At 41.3% G+C, this 24,440-nt stretch overlaps 1 protein-coding gene across 14 annotated transcripts in view; it reads right to left on the reverse strand.

The window, feature by feature from the left end:
• The window catches only part of nfixb (nuclear factor I/Xb), a 117,461-nt gene that overhangs the window by 22,494 nt on the left and 70,527 nt on the right, over positions 1 to 24,440 (reverse strand). For 7 of the 14 annotated variants that reach the window (XM_061846137.1, XM_061846128.1, XM_061846132.1 and 4 more), the window contains 5 exons: positions 8,305 to 8,370; positions 5,826 to 5,900; positions 4,003 to 4,123; positions 1,009 to 1,044; positions 462 to 592 (listed from right to left, as the gene is read on the reverse strand). In XM_061846137.1, the coding sequence (XP_061702121.1) occupies positions 462 to 592; positions 1,009 to 1,044; positions 4,003 to 4,123; positions 5,826 to 5,900; positions 8,305 to 8,370 (429 nt within the window). Of the gene's footprint in view, positions 1 to 461; positions 593 to 1,008; positions 1,045 to 1,519; positions 1,596 to 4,002; positions 4,124 to 5,825; positions 5,901 to 8,304; positions 8,371 to 24,440 lie in introns of those variants that run through there. The other 7 variants (XM_061846139.1, XM_061846133.1, XM_061846130.1 and 4 more) reach the window with 2 other exon arrangements.

The following is a 24,440-nucleotide window of genomic DNA, read 5'->3' on the forward strand; positions in this document are numbered from 1 at the left end:
TGAAAATATTGCTCCGCAATCTGGTGGCATCCTTGTGCCATGCACCTTTGTTGAACTTTGGTGAGGAGCTTTATTTAGTTGGGCAAAATGTTTTGCTGCTATCTTATGGCATCTATATGCAATTGGGTGTTTTTTAAAAATCTAAACGGCTTCGTTTTCCACCATTCACTATCCCACGTAGATGGCGCAGGATTACTGTAATTGGAACTACATTATTCGAAATTCTCTCTTGACTTTAGCCCCCTCATTGTTGTCCCAAGTAACACACAACCAGTTTCTGTCAAGTATAACGATTCAATGGTGCAATTTTCTTCGACTATAAACATATAATTTGTCGAGATGTTTGGTTCTTACCACAAAATTTGAATATTGTAGCGGCATTCTGACTTGAAGTGGACCTCGAGAGAAGCATCTCAAAAGTGCAGAGATTCAAGATATGGTCATGGTTGAAGATGGATTACCTGCATCAACATCATTGGGCCAACCGCTGGACTGCGAGCTGCTGCCAGCCGCCGGCGAACGGCCCGAGTAGAAGACGTCATCCACCGGGCTCTCCATCTCACTGTCGTCAATGGACTTGCGCTTGTTAGAGCTGAGAAGGAAGACGGAGGAGGTTTTTTTGACTCTTGAGTATGATAAACTGATACTTGGCTCGCAGTGCTCAAGTACAAATGACAAGTTCCATTTTGTATTATGTTTCATGCCATGAAGCACTACAAGTAATATGAGGCCGGATTTTTAACTTAACATGTTGTATCACGTTTCAGCCTACCACTAGAAACCAAACGCACAATATTATGTGATGCTCGGGTACATTCTCTATGTGTTTACACATTCTTATGGACTCACACATCTGTGAGCAATAAAATACAAGGGGCAGAAAGCGTACAAGCGCTTCAAATTGTGTGTGTGACAGCTTGCTTGGCTTTTGTGTGTATGTGTGTGTGTGTGTGTGATGAAGGGATCTGTGTTACATTAGTATCAAGGGAGATATGCTGTGATGAGTACCTCCGTGGGAGACTTGCATAAAGCTCCATTTCGGTCCTGCAGCGTAAGATGAGCGGGAGAGGACAAGGGAAAAACAAAACACCCAAACATCAGACAGAATGACGGATGGATTGGTTGGTAAAATGAAAGGAAATGAGAAGGATTAGTGATGAAGGAGCAACAAGGCGGAGGAGAAACCACAATCAAATAGAAGAATCAGCTAAGCGCAAGAGTACGGTAGATTGCAGATGTTAAAGAATTGGGAAGTGATGAGTAATAATACATGGGTTTGTGTAGCTGTGTATACGTTCTCACTGGTCACAACATTAGATACCCTCCACGAGCTAATGAGACCCAACAAGTACTGAAAACAGCTATTTTTACAGCAATAATGGGGGCATACCCAAGCCGTGGGCCAACACTAATGCAAGATACAGTATTAGTAAGATTTCTCCAAAGGTAGCTTATATGGTACAAAAGTGAACTGGAGCGGGCACACACTATAGTATGTGGAAAAAGGTTGGGCCACTCACTGTAAAATCAGCTAAAAATGGATAGTTGCAAAGTATAAAACTTGGAAAACTTGCAGTCAATGTTCCCTTCCAGTCCTGTAGGAGGCAGTAATGCACATTACAACTTGCACACCAGAGGAAGCTGTGGCACTAGTATCATATATATTATACAGTATGTATCCAGATCTGGAACTTTTGTTTTATTCCTTAGCTCTTTCCGTAGTCCCGTGTAATAAGGAAGAAAGTTCATATTTTTTATATTGTTAGAATATTATCAAATGAATATCAGTATAATCATATAATAATAAACTAGGCGGGACAGTGGACAACTGGTGAGCACGTCAATCTCACAGTTCTGAGGACAAATCCAACCTCCCTGTGTGGAGTTTGCATGTTCTCCCCATGCCCGAGTGGGTTTCCTCCTCCCACATCCCAGAAACGTGCTTGGGAGGTTAACTGAAGGCCCTGAATTGCCCACAGGTGTCAATATGAGTGCGAATGGATGTTCGTGTCCATGTGCCCTGAGATTTGCTGGTGACCAGTTCAGGGTGTACGCTATCTCTCTCCCAAAGTCAGCCGAGGACGGCTTCTGCGTGCCCACGACCTTCATGAGGATAAGCGGTACTGAAGGTGAATAATAATAATATGCTACGTTTTGAAACACTAAGGCTTTATTATCATTAAAAGATGAATAGGAGATGAACAAGAGATTTCATTTCTCGATACTTACATTTGGATCTGATAGACAATGGAATTAGAATTAGTGTATTTTTTTTTCAAGTAACCAAATGTATTGGAATGGCAATACTTATGCACACTCTATAGCAGTGACTGTCAATGTGTGGTACAAGTACACAAGCTCCCTGTAGTGGTACACAAAAAGAAAAAAAATATTCAAATGGTACATAAATCTACAGTTCCTTGAACTTTTGGGGAGTACAGTATAGTGCTTTTTTTTTCAAGTACAGTTTCATAGTATTTACCTCTTAAGTACTGAAATTTGAGTTTAATATTTTATTTTTATTTTCATTCAACATATATTTAGGTCCACTGTGTGTTAATTCTATTTGCAAGACATTTAATTTAATCTTTAATATTGCAAGTGCAGTGGTAATCTTCAAAATGTGCATAATGTTACAGTAGCTGAAGAATAAAACCTCTACTTCTCTGGGGTTTAAATCAAATCCTTCCACTTCTCCCCCTCATGGGCTCCTGTATTGGCTTAACAGTGTGTTTTGATACAAGAACTCAGTCAGTTTGAGAGCATTTCTTTAAATCTGGACGATGTTTGAGTTGACTTGTGAGTTCATTTCGTACGAGCATCATATGTTATGTCCATGAGTGTGTCCAGGAACCAGACCTACAATCCCAAATCAAGCTCCCAAACGGTAAATGGGCTTTTACTTGTATACTGTTTTTCTACCTTCAAGTAATTCTCAGCATTTTGAGTACACTGTCTCATCAATTCATAAGTCTCAGAATTGGAATTTGAGGCTCAGCGCCTTACTTTCTTGCCTTCTTGTTGTTCGTGCTAACGAGTGGTTTGTATTCTCTGGTTTAGGCTGGCTCTGCATGTTTGTTCAAAAGGTCTTCTGTGACAGTAAAAAGTGATACCTGATAGCTGGGTTGAAATCAGGGGACGTCATCAATCATTGCCAACTGTGGGCCTCTGAATCCCTTTGAGGTTATTTTGTGATTAAGGGCTGTACAAATAAACTTGACTCAAAACTTGATCCTCACTTCTGCCCTCTGGATGTTGTTGCTGTTGTCACCGACAGTGGTTTTGGGGCCCTTTTTTAATTTTTATTTTTACAGCTTCCACAATGTTTCTCTCATCTACTGCTGTTTTTTTTCTTCAGTCTGCCTATCTGACATATGTTACCTGGTACACCAACAGCGAAACTTAAGTCGGCCAGAAGTGAAACTTTGTGCAATACGCCTGATTTATTTTCCATCTATGCTGAGCGTTCGCATCTACTTAGTATGAATTTATCATCACAGCAAAAATCCAAACCTAAAACAGACCGTTGACTGTTCACCATTTGATGAGTTAGTGTAATAAGAAATAACTACACCATACAAAAAACAAAAAAAGGAACGCACCCGTCAGTCATATCTTCCAATACTTTTGCTCACCTAGAAATTTCATTACAAATATCCATAAAAATCCAGATGAAAATACCTGGAAATAAGAGCTGAATTACTGATCCTTTGTCTCACATTTCTTTTTTAATGTCAAACACAAATCTTTGTATTGTAAAATAAAACTAATGGAATTGTCTAATTGTTCCTCTACTTTTAGAGAGCAGGGTGGACAAGCTGGGGAAAAAAACAGCATAAATACAAACACACGAGAACCGTATACTCGATTTTGGTTTAATCATATAAGTCAAATATTATTTAACTAGTGGTAAATTTCCTATTGCATCTCTTTAAATTGAGCCAAGAATATTGTGGCGAGTAAAGTTTATAATGCGTTTGTAACAGAACACACTTTGGGTACCTGGTGGAAGGAGTGGAGGTGATGGAGCGCCGTCCTAGGGTAACCTGGTTGATGTTGTAGTATCCGGGGCTGTCCAGGTCAGCCAGGGAGAAACTGGGGCCAGTTGCCGTAGCCACTGGGGCTGCAGAACGGGAATACATAAACCAAAAACAAAAGTAGCACATGAGAACGGTCAATACTGACTTCAGCACTGAAGACAGCCTTTTGCATTTTTTTTTTATAATAATGTATTTTCCAGACGACAGCATTTTTTTTTTCTTCCACATGAGCTGCACTGGACCATACGCCGCGGATATACTGTATACCATACGCACTGGTACATTGTAAAAATGTGATATTCACGTAGAAAAACTTTGTAAATATTCATTTACATATCTTGTTTCCAAACAGTGACTGTAACACAGCAGTAAAACGGCTCAAACATTACAGAAAAGTCATTGTTTTTATTCAACCTCCTCCTGTTCACTGAAACGAGTAAAGTATCGAGGTTGGGCTGTCTCAGAAAGCCTCACATATCATTTCAGTTTCTCAGTCACAACGGAAGTTGTGCTATTCTCCTGATGTATCAGTTAAGCCTTTTAATCCGTTGGTGATAGTAGATTCTTTCACGCTGCTTCCACTGGAAGGACTTCGCATGCGGCCACTTTTTGTAAAATGTTTTTAAATGAATTAAATTAAACATATATATTTTGTGGTCGTGAGTGTCGTGCAGCTTCAGGCTTTTAGGGCACCAAAAATTTCCGCAGTGTTCTTCTACAGCCATTTCAGGTAGATTCTTCTTCTACGCACATGTGAAAGTAAAGTCTCCTTCTTCTCCTCCACATTGGAAGCCTCTGCACATGCCCCAACCTGGGAATGGCTATGTTGGAACCATTTTATAACTAATAGCATTTTAACCACATCGGAAAACCGGCTTTGGGGTTCACGCCGCCAAAAACCATAGCAGTTTGTCATCCAGAAAAGATGGTACTATATTATATCAACTGAACAAAGAAAAAGTGATTTGGTTGAATTTTTTTTTTTTTTTTAACAAGATAGTGCCAGTGAAACGTCCGATCATAAAGTGCGTGTTTGAGGTGAGTGCAGCTTTCAATTGAGCTTCTTGGGTAAAAGTGCTTTTCTACTTGTATTGTGATTTCCCCTTCAGGGAACCCAACGCTTTCTTCTCATTCAGCTACGTAATAATGACATGGACTTAGAAGGAAGTAGAGTTACAATATCTTGCTTAAGGACACTGGCATGGTCACAGGGGCTCAGGGAGATGACCACCTGAGACATTCCCCATTGTTTATTGTTTTTTAAGTCTCAACGCTGCAAATCTGTTTCTTGGACTTTATTTCATGAGGTCCTAAAAACTTCCATTTGTAATTTCTCGTTCAAGCATCAACCAGCTCAAATCTCCTATGACAGCACCAAACAGCAAACGTGTTGTTTGGGATCATTTTCTAGTTAGAATGTACCTTTCAGAATGGAAACAAATATGGTTATTTCACTTTTCATTGTAGTACCCAGTTCAACAGTGTGGATGGCCGACAGAGAAAAGGAGTGGAACAAGTTATATCAGGTTTTGGATAAACATATGAAATGAGTTAGTGAGGTCAACTGAAAATTGTAATTCATGTCATAAATGTGCATTATGCCCCGCCTCCAATTTTTTTACCAGTTTTTGAAAAGAGAGGTTCTGCTGTGCTGAACTCGGCTGCAAGGTTTTTTCGTTTGTTTTTTTTCTTCTCAGCAGTGGACGCGGTGCAGTGTGCAACAAATGATAGGAGCAGTGTGTCTTTCTGGAGAGATTGACAGTGTAAATTATAGTTGTGACTCACTCTGTGACACGCGGACCAGCTCGGCTACGTTCCACACCCCTGAAGTCACAAAGCAATCCTGGAAACTCAAGTGGCCTGTGTAGAAACCAGAGTGAGTGAGTGAGAAGGCTGCGTGGCATATGTTGTGGACATACAGTAGATGTGCATGTGGACGCACAGGCACACTTTTACCCGTACCGTACTTTACTAAACATGAACATGCTGAGAGAAAGTGCAAGAGGGTTGACACGCGGCTGGTGTCATACAGTGCGAACATGTGTTTTCTATGAGTTACAGGGGGCTTTTGGATTCTGACATGTTATTCTTTTTTCTTTTGACAGTTCAGCATGCACAACCAATTAGGCTAAACTAGATGGTACGACCTCCGGAAGGATGGCTCTATGATGTACACACAAATGTAAGGCGCAAAGATGAGGTCTCGACTTGAGAACTGATCATTTTCGGAGCCTTAATTACAAGCAAAAAAATTGTAGAATAATTTGTATCCTTTGTAATTGTGTAAAACAAAAAGACCTGCAATTCAGCATAACCTTTGCTTGTAACAAAAAGCCGGGAAGAACTGCGACCCCTGTAGGAAGCAGGTTCCGCCTCTCCACTCACCCTTAACATTTCTCAGGTCCTCACATTTCTGAGATTTGATTTTTATCATGCACCAGCATAATGTTATTGAAACAAGATTATGCTACAATAGAGACAAGTGATGATGGCACACTCTACATCTCTTACTGTAGCTATTGAATTATAAAGATAAGACAAAATTGCATGCAGATGATCGTTAACAGTATTCTATAACATAGTAGCAAGTATAGTATATACAGTTTGTATACATGAGATTTGAGACCTTAAGTGGCAGTAACAATTGTGTTTTTGTCTATGTTCCTTCTACAGTACCTCCTGTACAGTATAATTTCCTTTTCAGACACTGTGGTGAGTACAAATATACAGCAGTAAATACTTGCTAAGTGACCAGGACCTCGTCAGAAAAAAGAAGCCAAAACGATAAATACAGCGTGGGAAAAAAAAAGAAAAGAAAAAGTCAAGTGTTGAAATAAACAGTGTCTGATTGTATGTCTTTAGTGTGGGTGCAGCAAAGTTTCTAAAAGCACAGCAAAACTCAGGAACGCTAATGTTAGCACTATGGGAAGTAGTTATAATATAAACTATGAATGTATTGTATAAGATTATATCTCTCAAAAGTGCATTCATAGATGCCTCGTATGCAGGTCTCCATTGATTCATTCCGCCATAACAGTTTTCATGTTGGATAGCATACACTTGTCTAAAATGTCTTGAATAGATCAATTAATTGATTAAGTCATTCACTGCCGGGTATTTTCAAAGCAGATATTTCCGAGCATTTCAAACAATTTTACGAGACCCACAGAATATTGTGTTCTTTGACAATATGCGTAAGCAGTGAGCCTACCAGAAGTAAAAAGTTGACTATCTTTTTCTGTTCCGTAGTAATCAGAAGTAGAACATGCGTTGACTTAAAAAAAAAATGCCAGTCTGTGACCAAAAAGTGGGGAAAATAATCATCTGGTAAAAATAAGAGTGAGTAGGGGCTTTTGCTGGTAAAAGAATGTATTCATATACATACAATTATATAACGCAACATCAGCCAAGCTGACTCCCTGCACGGCTTGAGTACAACGTCCATGGCTTTTTTTTTTTCTTTCTTTTTTTTTTTTTTTTTACATTCACTCCATCTACAGGAATCTGTTAGTCATTACTGCATTTTACAAACCTGATTATCACAGTCAAGAGACCTAAACCGAGAAAAACGTACTTGACGTATGTACATATGTATGTATACATTGGTGGTAATGAACAGTTGAATTTCTGCTGTATATATATATAATATAACTAAAAAGAGCTTTGAATACTTGGCTCTGTAAAGTGACTTTGCACTCCAGATACAATTCTAGTTTTGGTTAGATAGTGCTTTAGTTGTCCACTTCTTCATCATGAGAAAGTTAGACATAAGGTATTAAATTGTCCTGATGCTGTGGCCCCTCTTTTAATGTGCCTCTTTTCACATCGTCTCATCTGGGCTCCTTACATTGTTTATCTCCTCAATACAAGCCCCTTCCTCATTTCCCTCCTGCTCCCCATCTCTCGCTCCCCATTCAGTCAAGCACTGTGAGGGTTAACCGCAGCGGCGACAGCGTATGAGGTCAGTGCTAAGCTCTGCAGCGACCATGTGGTTCCCATCTTCTAATAACGTCAGTGTGATTTATGAGTGGCCCACCACAATCCCCGCACTACAGTACCATCAGCTCTCCTTAACATAATAAACCTACCCGACTCTATTGGGACAGACTTTCTCAGAGGGGCCCGTAATGTCCAGTCGGTGCAGTGCACGCACACGTGTGTGTTAGTATCTATACAGGCCCGTGCTGAAAAGTCATTTGAAACCATTTCTGCAAGCATGTGTGACTGACTAAATTGTGAGATCAGTGCATAAATGCATACTTACCATTTGGCGGGGGCTTGACATCTGTCTCTCCTTGCTGGTTTGAGTTGTCTGATTGTCCTGATTGTTCTGAAACATGACAAAAGAGAGTAAAAGAGTCTTGGTTATTCAGGTGGACAGGAGTCTGAAACCAACCCAAGAATTGGGCAGTTTCACGTCTGAAAGAGGTTTTCAAATATTCACAGGGAATTAGGTCCAAAATACTCTTTTCTTTGCTGTATTGAATTTACATGCCATTTTTCGGGGCCTGTTTAGTGCCTTTTAAGAATATGCACATTGACTTTTTCTTGCTTCAGGACTCCACCTATAGCTGACCTAATAAGTCAAACCGAGGACTAAGTGCCATCAGTAAATAATAAGCAACATGGACTAAATTTGAAAAGCCAACGATAGGAGAACAAAAATAAAGTATATAGTACTGTAATCCAGGGTTAGAACAATTCACACCTTTGCAATTTTTTTCAAGTTGCAATAGATTTACAGTACCTGTATACATTGTTCTGCTGAGAATCATTCAATATTGAAATGACCAGTGCATTTTATTCAGGTTTACAATTTAACTTTGCTAAAATGGCAAATTTTAACTTTAGATTTAAAACCACATTGACAATAATATTATGTCAATGCATTATCCTCTTAATAGTCTGTTTCAGAATGTTTTTCTCTCCTACGCACCGTATTATAGTTTTGTTCCAGAGCAGTGGAGGTGAAGCTTTAAAGGCCCGAGCTTCCCCAGTAATGATTTGTAAGTCAAAGGATAATTGTGACGTGCACATGTTAGGGGATGTTTGGATTGTATTTACTATTTTAGCAAAAGCCTGGGTCATTTTAAGTTTGTTGCGGTCTCAAGCGACCTTGGCCTCTCTGATGCTGGTATGTGAGATGAGGGGCGATTGTACAAATGTGCATTTTTTTTGCAGGGCTTGTGGGAATTGTCTGGAGTATATCGCTGTATGTTTATGTGAACTTGTACCGGGACAGGCGGGCAGAGGGTTGCCTGCTTCAGCTCAGTTAGTTGGGCCAATTTAAAGCAGCCTTGTGGAGCTTTATGGCCTGTACCATTCAAGCCCATTAGCACGCAGAGCTGTGGCATTGAGGCCTTCCAGGGCCAAGAGGGGAAAATTTGGCCCGGGCCAGAATACGGCCCCTTGCAGCCGCTCCACTGCCCCCGAATCTCAAAGTCCTCAAAGCCCAAATCAGTGCCTTGATCTTGGGTGGCACTAATGCTTTGCTTGCCAGCCCACTGCAGCACCATTCACCGTGCTGCCCATCACCACACACACACACACACACACACACACACCACACACACACACACACACACACACACACACACAAAGAGACAACCATAATCACCTCATCGCTCTGGTTCAGACAGAAGAAAAGAGAAGCCGAAGGAGATATGCAACATTTGCAATATTTTGACCGCTTTCCCCTCCTCCAGTCCATCTTCGTGAAAGATTCCCTCATTTCCTATCGCCTGCCGTTCTGTTTTTCTTTATCTATCATGCTGTTGCTCCACAGCGTCCTGGCAGCCATCTTAGCGCTTGGCAGCCATTTTAGGTTTGGCGGTACCCAGGCATTCCTGCTAGCTGACGGCACCCCCAAACCAGCACACATACGCGCACACACACATGCAAGTGTGCCGGTCTTGTTTCACAGAGACCCAATGGTCTTTGTAAAAAAAAACAAAAAAACAGCATATATGTCGCGTTAATGGAGTGCAGCGGGATGCTTAACTGAAGTCCTGTGAGGGCCATCTTGCCGTAAAAGTAGTAGTTTTTTTTAATGTAATGTGTTTTTTTTCCAATGTACAGTACTCGTACAGTGTCACAAAGTACAGGGACAGGAGAGGAAAGAGATCGCTTCAGGATAATGCATTGGTGACAACCATGATGATACAAAGCATTGAATTTGCAACCTTCCTGTTTGAGTGATAATAATCTACCAACCAAAAAGCAAGCAAGTGATATAGTAACAGCTGTACCATGCCAAATTTAAAGTTCTTAAACCCACGCGATTTGCCTGATAACTTTTCAGTCATAAGTGCAAAATGTAAAGCACTCAAACGCAACTGTGCTCCCCACAAACAATTGTCAAAATCTATAAATGGAGAAAATATTTCTGATGAGGTAAGTATGTTAAAATAATCCTTGTACCAGGGAGAAGGCACGACTCTATCACCAACATAGCGTACATCCAAATGAACAGCTTAAACAGAACAGCCAAAAAGAGCGAAAATCTAAAGTCAATTGATATTCTGTGAAAGAGTTGACTACATTTTCAAAGACAAGATTTGAAATAAGCTGGTCCATAGTAAAAGGATTTATTATATTAGAGAATTAGAGACACAAAATAATGTAGCTGCATTATTTTGCAGCTTTTTCCATTTGTGTTGTGTGTTCGGGGTGGGGGATGTTGGGGGGAGTGGTTAGTCCCCAGCATCAAGGAGTTCGTAATAATTCGCACATGTACTGTACATATCCAAAATATTAGAACCAGCATATGGTCTATTGCGGATTTACTGTGTGTGAACCTTGGAAGACGTACAGGGGGGCGTCACAGGGCGAGGTGCTGCGTGTAGACTACAAACTCCAGTCTTTTGAACAATGGGGAGTCTTGCGTGTTGTGATGAGCTCCTTGCTCCTGCTGATGCTCTGTAGACCACCAGCCGGGCAAAAGCACTGCCAGCAAGCGTCTCATACCCACAATCACACCAGTCACCTATTACAGACATACACACACACACACACACACACACACACACCACACACACACACACACACACACACACACGCACACACAGAAACCACTGCGGTCCATAACCCCAGGAGCATTTAGTAACACACTCAGACTCTCTCGTGTACATACACAACATGGATTCATTTCCTTGCAAAAATGCTACGAGACACACACATACTGAAGCACAGATGAATCACCCTTATCTAGTGCACACAGTTGCCCCAAGGCCCCATGGTAATGCCCCTCCAAAAGATAATACACAAACACACGCAGGCCACCAAATACACCGTGTTATCATTCTTACCACACACATTATGCTGCCTGGTCAATGGAGTGTACTCCAACTGATATACTCCTTACACTTGTACACGAAGCTTTCAGACTGGCTACACATTTGTCACCTTGCAAATTCTACACATGCACTCTTACCCAGGTAAATGTACACACACACACACACACACACACACACACACACACACACACACACACACACACACACACCTAAATCATAAATATAGACTTTAATTGGTAAAAAAAAACAAACACTCAAATACTCATGGGCAGCCATTTTTACCGCTAATGGAGGCATTCATACAGGATGTGAATACAGATGGCGCAAATGGCCTTTCATTTTTTTTTCTTCAGGTTTTCTTGAACGTCTACCTATCACAAACAAACAATCTCTGAAGTAATGAGACTTTACAGTTAGTATTATTGATAGATATATAAAAAAAAATTAATCACGAGAAAGTCAAAGATATACATTCTGAAAGTAGGTATCGGATAAAAACAGTATTATGGCTTTTGGATTTTTGAATTCTAATCTTATTGAATTTGAATGTTTGGATTGAAATTATGAAGTTCTTCAACACCAAACTCAGTATGACCTATGACCCTTTTTTTTGTGCATCGGGGCACAGTCCTGCCCGAACGGAAGTGGGTCTTCCCTAAACTGTTCCTGTTCCCGAACTTTGTTGCAAGCATTATACTGTGATCCAAAAAAAAAGTTACATCATTGAAGCACTAGAAGCCCTCAGTGTTGAAATGCTAACATCGAAGCAGGCAACTGCTCAGCTGTGACTGTCAACTTTTGGTTTTGTCACTGTGCCTGTGCTCTCGGTGTACAGTGTCGTTTAGGGCTAGCGGCGCAGATGCAGAAACGGTTCACTTCACAGTCAAATGATAGGGACCGCTACCTCCGACTGCTTGAAAGCTCCGTGGACAAGTCCGCCACTGTTCTCACCCACTTCATCTCTGTCTTTCCTCTGCCACTCTCTTCAGCTGCCTATTCATCTGTCTAGATGAGTTATGGCATTTAAGCAGCGCCGGTCCAAACCCTGTCATTCCAGCTCCGGCGTGTGGGTACCGGCAACAGCTCAGTATCAGACTCTGGGTAAATGTGGGAATCCAGTTGCGGTGCTGTGTCCACACATGTATGGCCAGATGTGATGGAAACTTTGAAGCACAAAGGGGAATTTTTGCACGCGTCAGATTTAGCATGCGCATTCATAGGACAAGTGCGCAGAGATGGAAAACAACATCTGTATTCAAAATTCAGCTGTTGCAAAAGTGGAATTTGCTATTTTAGACAATTAAAGAATGTATCCTACAGATTGATTGATCAACAATAAACCTGTTTAATCCCAAAATGCACACTAAAGCCATCAAAATTAATGCAGTACAAGTATAATGCAGCATCCTCAAAACAAAATCCACGGCGGACGACACATGACAAATAATCCAATACTATGTATTCCAGTCCAATAGTTTTGAAGACACTGATCAAACAATATACTTATTTTTGCAGAGGTAGTTTGCAGTGGAGAGGAGTAAAGCACCATACTGAGAGGTGTTTTTAATATTTTGCTGCTAGCTAATTAAGGGAATCATGCAGGAGGAAAAGTCAGAAAGGCATCAATCAAAATGGAAGATTATTTTCAAGGTGGAGTCGGAACTTCTGACACGGCTCTTGCGCTGGATCTCATTTAATGATGCAGGTGTACCCAATGTAGTACGGTAATGAGTGCATAACATCACATTTACGTGTATGTGTCTCCCCCACTTTCAATTTTCTCAGCCTCTTGAACGCCCCCTCCGACCCACCCCCCGTCTACTAGCCTCTGGATAAAGAAACCCAACCAACCTCCCCAATTGGGTTTCGCTTAAGAGGTTTATCAGTATGTTGCTAAACATTCTGACCCTTTTTTTAAATCTTTAATGCGCTTAAAATGTTCCAAACCCTCCTAATCCCCACGGCTATCCCACACAGATGTTCAGTCGGCTCTTTTATTGGACTTCATTTTTACATCTTTTTTTCTTCGTCTTCTCCTCCTTCACCCACTTCACATCCTCATGCTCTACCTCTTCTCTTCCCTCCCATGGTTCAATTCAGTGATTCCTTCCCAGTTTAGGAAAGTTAAGGCCAACAAGATTTTCCACCATCCTCAGCCGTCACAACCATCTTCTTCATGTTAATCATATTGCATTGTTTTTTTAAGGGCAGTCCAAAAGGATGTTCTCCAAATGCCTCTTCCGTTCATGTTGTAATTTGAGGACATATATTTGATCAAACATCTAAAAATCATCTTTATTACCTTAATAAGATAACAGCATATGTGTCCAACATTGTGCAATTTTCATTTTCAAGGGTTCGTTATCCATCTTGGCAGAAGCATGATATTATGTGGTCTTTTTTCTTTTTTTCTCACATCTGGCAGAAGACAATAAGGATACTGAAGCTGGGCCACTGGCAAACTACTAATATGACACTATTAAAGTCTGGAGTGACAGATGAATCTCAATGAGGGAAGTATGTAATCACAAATAAAGACGAAGCCTTCAGAAATTGAGGGACCAACACTGGGATTTTCTGCTTCGGGATGGATTTCCCCCTTGTACTATTTTTGGTGCTTTCCTTGAAAGTTATTTTGGCCACCACTCCCTAACTATTAACCCGGCAGCTTCACATCCTAACAGTTCTTCTATTTTAAAGGACAGAAAGTAGCAATTACAATCTCCTAAAACACCAAAGCAAGACTACGTAATCATTTTATTGCTGTAGAATCAACATGAGTACATCTTTATGAAGTGCCCTGAATGGCTGGTATGTTATTACATGTGACAAGAGAACACGAGGTGATTAATTGTGAGACATTTTTTGGGTGCTTTGCTCAAGAGTGACTGTGTGGGGGTGTGAGGCTAAAAATATGGCGTTTGATTTACATGGATGTGATATTGTCTCTTATATGTCTCTTATGATTTGTGTATATGTTGAAGAAAAAAAAATGTCTGGCGAGCACATGTTGAGGCACAGTTGGAGATAAGCATGTAAACATCTGTGACTGAGGGCTGAGCACTGGCGTGTGGGAGGGAGACTGCCCCCCCCCCCCTTAAAACACAAAAGCATGTGTGTGCACCAGCATGTATGTTCATGGTTAGTATGTGCATGCTCCTTACTAGTGTGTATGTGCTTCACATTGATGAACATCGATGCCCCCCCTTTTTTCTCTGCATGTATAAGTATGTCCACGTGCACGACGTAGTGCAAGCCCTGTGCCAGCAAGAAGCAGGTGTGGGGAGACAGCCCTTCCATTGCCCGTTACCCATCTGCGTGGCCGTCTGTGTGCCGCCTGCAACCTCCCAGTGCCAATGCCACAGAGTGGGGAGGAAAGGGGGGGGGGGGTGAGATGGGCCTAAAGGGACTCAACCATGGGAGAGAGACGAGGGCAAGGGATGGAAAGATGGAAGGCTGAGTGTGAGTGGAGGGGGTGGCTGGCTGGCTGCCCATGGATACCCCCCCCCTAATCCCCCTACCCAGTTTCTTTTATCTTTTATCTGTGCCTATGCTGATGAGCTGTGATGTACAGGGGAAGCCGGACAAGGGGAAGTAAAGAAGGAGAGACGTCTGCTTGTTCTCATGGCTTTCTGTACAACGCTGAAGGATGTAATCAAGTTTGGCTTATATGGCACATTAAAATGATGCTTTTCTTTCATGTAATGATTTTTTCTTCTTCAGAGAATCATGTCCTTTTTTTCCTGCATATTTGTTCTGAAGCTACTTTCTACTATATTAGACGAGGCGAGGATGTAATGTTGTTGTTCGTCCACCAGATGTCCCATGTTAGCAACGGGACACACGGCAAAGACACACGCTAAATAAATCAACCTGAAAAATGTAAGTTGTGGGAGTCTTCAGGAGAGTGGTGGAGCTGTGTTTTTTTTTTTTTTTAAACGGGGAGAACGTTGGCATATTTCGCTTTCGTCCGACCAAATATTTGTGCCGCCAAAACTCTCCTACACTCAAATATGCAAGAGTAAACCTTCAAGGGTTTGTCAAAGTTGACATATTTGACTTAGATTTCCACCTTGATGAACCACTGCATTTATTCAAAACGTTGAAATGATTATTATTTCATGATTATTGTCTTTCAGAATACCTCCCGGAACTTTATTACGATAACACAAGCAGAGGTGACCCGGGCTGTGTGCAGTGAAAAATAAAGTCATGTTTCAGTATATTCCATGCATAAAAATATATAGCACTGAGGTTCAAAGCTGATATTTGTCAGCGTACGTGCATGTGTGTTTATGCGGGGCATGGTCTGGGCAGAAGTGGAAAAGGAGATCATGTGATGCCAGGCTTTGCCAGGGAATGTGGGGAGAGAGGCTGAGAATGAAGGGGGAGGGAGGCAGTGAGGGGAAAAATGGCGGCAGAAAAAGAGGGAATAGAGTCAGACAGTATAGAGAAGTAGAGACAAGAAAAAGACAGAAAGAGGAATGAATGAGAGAGGAAGAAAAGAGGGTGGGGGGTATTGTGAGAGCTGTGGGAACATTTTGCCCCGCCAAGAGAGACGAAGAGAGAGGGACAGAGGATAAAAGAAGGCATGAGAAAGAAAGAGACTTGTTGGCAGAGCAGTGGAGGAGAGCAGGGGGTGGAGGGCGGGGTGGGGTGGGGGGAGCCAGTATACACTGGGCACCAGCTAGTACGCAGACATCAGATCAGCCGCATAACATTAGTGGCAAAGAAAAGCAAACACACAACACCAGAATTACTACTTGAAATAAATCCAGACACAAAAACTATTCCCACAACATAATGAAGACGACACATTTGAACAATGCAGTCTTCCCTCGCTGTATCCCAGTTCACCTATTGCGGATTCAATGCATTACAGATTTCTTTTTAGATGCATCCATCCAGTCATCCATTATCTGAGACGCTGATCCTCACAAGGGTCACGGGAGTGCTGGAGCCTATCTCAGCTATCCTTTAGCAGGAGGCGAGGTACACCCTCCATCCGTTTTCACAATCACACCTACTCATATAATGCAGAATTACCGATAGTGTGGGAGTGTGGTGTAACATTTTTTTTGTGGTAAATTAAAACCTTTATAGTTTAAAATATCTAACAGGATTACTATATATACATTATGTATATAAAATACATTAGAATAGTACTATGACTAAAATGTAATTCGTGCACAGTACTGTACCTTTAAGAGCATAAAGGCATTTAAGTGTATAAAAGGAGTTTATAGGAGTATCATAGGATTTAAAGTAACAAGGGGAAGATTAATACAAGTCTTGGAGGTTAATACTGCTTTAAAATATGTATAAATAAAATAAATATGATCGCTACTTTGCCAATTTCACCTATTGCGGGGGTGGTCTGGAACCTAACCCCCACAATAAAGGAGGGAGTACTCTATGGTGCAACTAGTAATAGATTGGGTTAGAGTTATTGATCATGAAAAATAGATCATTAGGGATTCTGTCGAATGAGTGAAATTGTTGACTAAAAAATGTCATGCAATACTTTTCTGTAACCATGCAGAGGCATTGTGGAGATTCATTTTGTATCAGCACATTTAGACTCTATAGAAAAAAAACAAAACAAAAAAAAAACAGGGTATTAGCTGGTACTATATACCCACATCAATGACAATCTCTACTCTGGCACAACAATTCTTCGGGGCTGCATTATTGTGTCCAAAGACAAAGGGAAAAACTGAATATTCAAAGATTGCAACCAATTTCCATATTAGGGTTGCTGTTGAGCTGGAGCTTATCCCAGCAGAGTTAGGGCGAGAGACTGGCTCACCCTGGCCCAATTGCCAGTCAGGGAACATATAGACAAACCACCACTCTCATCCAGTCACACAAACTCAAAACTCGTTAACTCAAAACTGCAAGGCAGACGTGTAAACCACTATTCCACATGACGGAATCCCACTAGAGATATTTGAAATGTCAAAAGAGAATGAATATACAGTATAAATATCCATCCCATCTTTCCATTATCTGACCTGCTTATCCTCACAAGGGTCGCGGGAGTGGTGGAGCCAATGTCAGCTACCTTCGTGCAGTGGGAGGGGTGCACCCTGAAGTGGGCGCCAGCTAATCAGCATACACATACAGTATACAGTATTTATATATACTGTATAGAAGCAAAATAACTGCAGATAATTTGCTTTGGAATCACACTGTTTTACACCAACAGGCCTTTAGTTTAATCAAACCTGAGCCAGAAAACACTAACAATTTATTTTGGGTTTGTGAACTAAGCAAATAAACACTCCCAACTGTATCTGGAGCTTGGAGGACATCTTTAACGAGGGCTGTAAAACTCCACAGAATCACATAAACTGGGCCTGTAAAAATAATGTGTGCACTGCATAAATGCTCATTTGGACTAATGAATTGTGGGAGCAATGAATGGCTGCACATCCTCCCTTCATGATTAAGATAGAGGCAAAATGTCTGATAAGCATCATTCATAGGTAAGTCCTGCTTTTGCTTTACACTCTGAGTAATACAAGCTTATCCTGACCACCTTTATTTAAAAAATGTGTATTACCTTTGTGTCATCCATTTAAAACATCCAAACACTGTACTTAGAAATGTCCAATGGGAAAATGAACTGCTTGTTCAAAAAAAAAAAAAAACACACACTGTAGGATAGTATGGGGGGGGGGGTTAACAGCATGAATTCTATTGAATTAAATAATCAGATTGTGATTGGAGTCCCCTGATTTGAGTCCAAAATTGGATCAAATGTTGTAACATAATATATTCCAGACCCTTATCCACAGTACTGTAGTGGAATGTGTGCACACACGGTGGAAGAACATGCAATTGTGTAGCAGAAAAGACATACAATCAGCATACATCCTCAAGAGATGGGGGTGGAGGGGCTTTCCAAAGAAAAATGTTAAGCGGTCCAGAAACAGTGATTCTGGGAATGGGAACCGCCAGATATGCATACCATGAAGTGATCTTATACTTTCTCAGAAGTAAGAGAGAGTGGTTAAAAATGACGGGGATAGACAGGACAGAGGTGCAGGAGAAAAGATGAGGTTTGAGAAAAACAAAAACAAGCAGCCAAAATGAGGGCACAGATAGAAAAGCAACCTTTGACTGCCTGCTGTCTGAGAGTCAGCGCCCAGCCGCATTTGTCAGTCTGCGTCCCTGGGTGAACCCCGTCCAAGTGTCAGTGGCTCCCAGCACAGGCCAGTGTTTGTGTGGTTTGCCTGCGTGTGGCTACGCACTGCCGTGTTGCGAGTGTCACTGTGTTTATGCGTGGGAGATGTCTGCTATGTGTGTCAAAGCTGGCTTTATCTCTCAGGCAGATAAGGTAAGTAAACAGCTGCCCCCCCCCCCACCCCCAGGCTTCCTGTCTCCGGCATGCTAGCCAGCCTGCAAGCTGTTCATGCTAGCAACCTCCTGCCCTCACCACATGCTCCCCAGTGTCATGTCCAGTCCACAGGGAAGGAGGAGACAAGTGAGTCCCTGGCTCCAACCCTCCATCTTATCGCCAAGGCCCAAAATGCAAAAGGTGGATTGAGGGAAAACAGCAGCTATATTAAATATTCCCCTTTTAAAAGATGCCATTCTGGATGCTGTGCTGGGCGAAGAGTTAACGATCTGATGTAATCGGACAGTGCAAGTGATTCAAAAGGCTTGTTATACATGTTGCACATTGAGGATTGGCCTAGTTTGAACAGCTTAAGGCGTCACTCCAGGTCAAGCTGTTTGCAGATTTATTCTTACATCTATCAATCCATCTATTAACTTATTAACCAAGATAAAACCTTCCTTCCACCCACTCATCGGAATCCAAGCAACATTAAAAAAACTGCCAATCCACTTAACGAGTTACAGTATCTAATGCGGATAAACATATTGATTATAAGGCATCATTATCTGAGAACAGGCACCCGTTCAAATGAAAATCGAGAGGTAGATGTTTACATGCGATTAAAAAAAAAAAAGGGAAAATCCATAGGAGCTTAGAGAAAAATATATGCATGCTAAGAATTTTATGAATTGGTAGGTTTAATGTCCATACAGTCCTCCAAAAAAATACTTGTGTGTAAAATGGACTCATGGAGAGCAGCAGTCATGAGGTCACATCTGGGGGAGCCTCAGATGTACCTTTGCTGTTTTTCATCCGTCTGAAAAGGGAGAGACATACTCAAATTGGCTCCACTCCACTTGAAATTTAAACCCGATGATGCCGTTTGACCAACGAGGAGCGGTAAAAAAGCCACGAAGCCCCTAATGGGAAACTGACGACATGCGTATTCACATCAGCTCTCTCTCTCTCTTTTTTTTGTCCATTTTCATAAGAAATGTCATCACGGTGCTCTAATGTCAGATTTTCTCTTCTCTTAGAAACTAGCAATGTTTAGATGCTTAAAACATGTACCCTTAATATTTCAAGGCAAGAATTTTTCAATAGAAAAAAAAAAAACAGAAGCTACCTCAGTCCAATAGCAGCATACAAAACATTTGTATTATCATTACAACTTGTTTTTGACGAGAATTTTCCTCATGAAAATGTTTTGGCCACGCGATAGTGTGCCTCAAACATGACGGAGCTCGACTGTTTTTAATTTAATTTGATTTTTGAAGAAGCTGCCAGTGCATTCATGCAAATTTTGGGGTGAATTACAATGGACACTGAGCCAATCCCAGTTGAGCGAAAACAGGAGTCAAAGCTTTCATAGCAGCAGCCTTTGTCCTTTGTCATATATTTAAGTGACCTTTTTTTTTTTTTTAATGATAATGATTTAACCAGGAAAGCCTCACTGAGATTGAAAGTCTTCTTTATGAGAGTGTCCTGGTCCAGGACAACAAGTATTCTTGCAACACAAACATTATCTAAACAAATCTAAACAATGAAAACTAAATAAAAAAAGACCCATCCGTATCATTTGTCAATGGGACATACAGTAGCATGACTCCAAAATACTACAAACTTACTACTTAAACACAAGAGTTTAGGAATCTGCAGCATGGTTTTCTGTGGCCTTATGGTAATACAGAGAAGATGCTCAAGTTGAGGGACAGACCAGAGGAGCCTGCATCTGTTTGGCACTCGCTCAGAGATGTCTAGTATTTCATACCGTGGCTCTGGGATCACTGGGCTTGCTCAGCCAGAAGTTTATGAAAAACAGAGAAAGCAGGAACGAGTGGGAATGAAATGATGGTGCGGCAGTGAAACCCCCCCCCCCAAAAAAAAAAAGAGCTACATGACACGAGAGGACAGAAAATAGAGATAGCAGAGAAGGAGGAGGTTCAACGCATGAAATGAGAGAGGGAGCTGGTCTGGATGATGATGTGGTGTTTTCCATTCGGCCTTCAGTGTGTAACTACATGTGTGCGTATTTGGACTGGCTTCTCCTGAGGCCCCCGAGTAGCCTGGAGGGCCCTGCTTCCCTCCATGTGGGAATTCAGGTAAAGAACAGGTGCGACGTCATATTTAAAGCACACACGGGCAAGTTGGAGAGAAAGAAGAGACATTTGATTTTATGTATGCTAAGGTGCAATAATGTGTACAATTCTGATAACACCTATAATAGAATAAAGGACTGGGCTTGTTTTTATGATTAACAAAGGCATTCGAGCCAAAAACCTCTTTAAATACACTTTTTTTTTTCAAAACATGTTGACATTTATGTGTTTTTTCTGCCCTATACATAACTGTAATGAAAATCCAACACTGGATTATAAAAGTTGTATCTTTCACCTAAGCAATTAAGCGCAAACCAACTTAAATTGTGAATTTATCCACTCGGGTTCTGGAATCAATGACAGTATCCACAAGATATTTTTTTGGACTATGACAATGCATACCAGTAGTTTAATTGTGTGGTCAAAAAAGGGTCATTATCTCTATATCCCCAAACCGTGACCGTCACAGTGAAATTTGATACAGATTTATTCATTTGCACATTCCATAGTCATCCAGAAGGGAGACAAAATATTTGCACACTCACAGAGTCCACTTTTCCAAGTACCATATACCATGAAAGATAATAGAATACACAATAGTATCATACTACCATGACCCTGAATAAAAAGAGTGTTTATGATGAACAGAGAGCATTTAGAACATAATTTACTTTCCTCCTATGTCTGTCTGTCCAACCCCTTGACCCAAAGCGAATATAATAATCCCTTCCCATCTGGTACCATCTGAGGCAGGTTCTACCACTATCTTTTGATTTCTATGTATTATTCTCTTAGACTACATGCATCCATTAATCATTATTTTACTGATAGGTCGTTATGCTGTAACACAAAACAACCATTTTAATGGCCTCTTTGATCACATGATTAGGTCTTGATCCCCTGATACAGCCAACAAAGACACAATGGGGGGGGGGGGTTTACATAATGTCTGCCCGTCACTGTCCTCTGCTGCAGAAGAACTTAAGCACTACAAACCAATGCTTGTATGTATTGTCAGCTGCAATTGTGCATCTGACAAGACGATCTAAAGGTACAATATATTGCCAAAAGTATTCGCCCACCTCCCTTAACTCAACTGTGAATTTTAAGTGACATCCCATTCTTAATCCATATGGTTTAATTTGACATTAGTACACCTTCTGCAATTATAACATCTCTGACTTTTCTGGAAAGGCTTTCCACAAGGTCTAAGAGTGCGTTTATGGAAATTTGTGAGCAATTTGCCAGAGATACACGTGTAAGGTTTCACACTGATGTCGGATGAGAAGGCCTGGCTCTCAGTCCCCGCTTTTATTTATCCAAAAGTGTTCTATCGGGTTGAGGTCAGAATTGTGCAAGCCAGTCAAATTCATCCACATCCAACTCTCTTATCTACGTCTTCGTGAACCTTGATTTGTCCACTAATGCACAATCGCAGTGGATACTTTTAACAATATAGTGCAATAATGACTGTGACCGAAACTATCCATTTATTGATATCATCACAACATTGTTCAACTGAGCGGAAAATTATCGGTATTCCACCATATTTTATTTTGGAAACAAACAGATAATTTGGGAACATTTTATCCTTTGACACTCTTTTCTACAAAAACAATAAACAAAATATATATATAGCCCAGCATTCAAAATATCTCGCTGTGCATGGACAAAAATATATGCGCAATCACTACATTTATATCCTGCTATATTTTGTTGGAAAGATAAATGACACCATAACACATGTCCACCTTACTCGAGTTACTTTCTGGTTCCTCGTAACGTTTATTATTTGTTGTGCAGTTTCAACTTTTGACTGTTTTACTGCACATGCGAACGCTAAAGAAGTTAGCAACCATTATTTCATTTGAAAACAGTAATACTATCTGTTCTTTCTCTGTACCTTATGTCCTTATTGGGTTGGAAGTGTGCTGGAGCCTATTGTAGCTCACTTTGGAGGAGAGGGTGAGATACACCTATGCCCATATAGCCGACATGGCACACGAAGCAGTTTTCGATTGGTCATTGGAAAGCTCAACATTGAAAGATGCAACTGGTGGCCAGCTCAACAAAAATAGCAAGTTTTTGCTGAGCTGTGTGGCTTAAAACAATTTTTGTAAAAGAACATGGTGGGCGATTGGGGTTGGTGGGGTTGGGGGGCGCAAATGGTGTCTCTGTCAGAGGAGGGAGAGCCTGGAATATGCTGAGTTTCTTAACTCTGATCAAAAGCAGAAGATGCCTGCTGTGGAAAAAGCATGACGAAACACAAAGTTTACATGAGCTAAAGGCAGAGTGGGAGAGTCGGGAAGTGTGGTGGAGGGGAGACAGGCAGAGAAACAAACAGACAACTACTGTCCAACAGCTGCACAGAGCAGTCCGATGGCAGAGGTCAAGGGAGAAATAGAGAGAAATGGGGGAAAGAGTGAACACCCTCATTAGAAGAATGGATGGCTCAAATTTGAGCCCAGTATGGAACTATGGCGCCCATTTCATGATTCAATCCCCACTCCTTTAACCGTCTAACCATTTTTAACCAGCCTTTTCCCTTACTGTACTCTTCTAGTCTATTTGGCAGCTGTAGTTGGTTTTAAAAGGTCTTAAAACACAGGAAGGCCCGTAAAACGTACTGAAAATTGGAGGAGGGAGGCTGAGGCGAGGTGTGACAAAGAGGCACAAAGTTAAATTAAATCTTAAGCTACATATTCACCAGGCAACAGTTGAGGTCAGCTTGCCACAGTATGGTCTGAAACAGTATCGCCTGCTCTGTTTTCTGGAAATCTCCCAAATTAGAAATCCCATTGAACTGCACCATAACGCACAACTCGGTGAATTTTACCAGTTATTTGTGAAAACTCAAGTTTGTAAACTCGCATGCCTAAACTTTGCCAGAACTGCATCCTCGACCATCCTTCATTTTAATCACGCCTTCATCTTGTCTTCATCCCGCCATTGCGTGTGTAGTAAGAACTGACATTGCAGGGGTAGCGCAAAGCCCCTTGTTGACCATCAGAAATTGACAAGCAAAACGGCCGGCTGCAGTCCCTTCGACCCCGTCGGGGCTCATCCCATCCTCTCCTCCCGTGTCGTCTCCTCATGCAGGCCTAATCCCTGCGGCTTTACATCTTAAAACTTTCCCCTGCTAGCTCAGGACAAGACCCAAAGAGAAATTAAAAATGTGCCCTAAGACGCTGAAGAAGTCGGCTTTGGAAATAACATTAACCCGACTGACATGACGGACTCCATAACTGCGAGTGCATCACAGCCACCGTGGGCTCCTCCCACATACTGTATGCTTGTCTGCCTTCATCCCATGCAAATTCCTGTCCTCAAATCACACTCTGAAACACTGTTTACCTCCATCTGCTTTTGCTTCACTGCATTCTCTTGAAGTTACTGCTCGGTGTGTCGGGTGGGACTGAAATTCTTCGCAGCAGTTCACTTTCCTCACTGGATCAAATCACCGTGTTCGGCCAGGTAGTTCATTACTGCAAATTTACGGCCTGTCTGTTTGGCTTGCCTCAAGGAGGAATAAAATCAGGCTTTGGTAGGTGATGCGATCTGGGGCCAAACCCAAATTCCTGCTTCAACACTTTTTACAGTTGAATATGAAGTTATATCATATTAAATGTAACCAGTAAAATGTAAAAAAAAAAAAAAAATG

Source organism: Syngnathoides biaculeatus, chromosome 16 (assembly GCF_019802595.1).
Source record: "Syngnathoides biaculeatus isolate LvHL_M chromosome 16, ASM1980259v1, whole genome shotgun sequence".
Classification (NCBI taxonomy): Eukaryota; Metazoa; Chordata; class Actinopteri; order Syngnathiformes; family Syngnathidae; genus Syngnathoides; species Syngnathoides biaculeatus.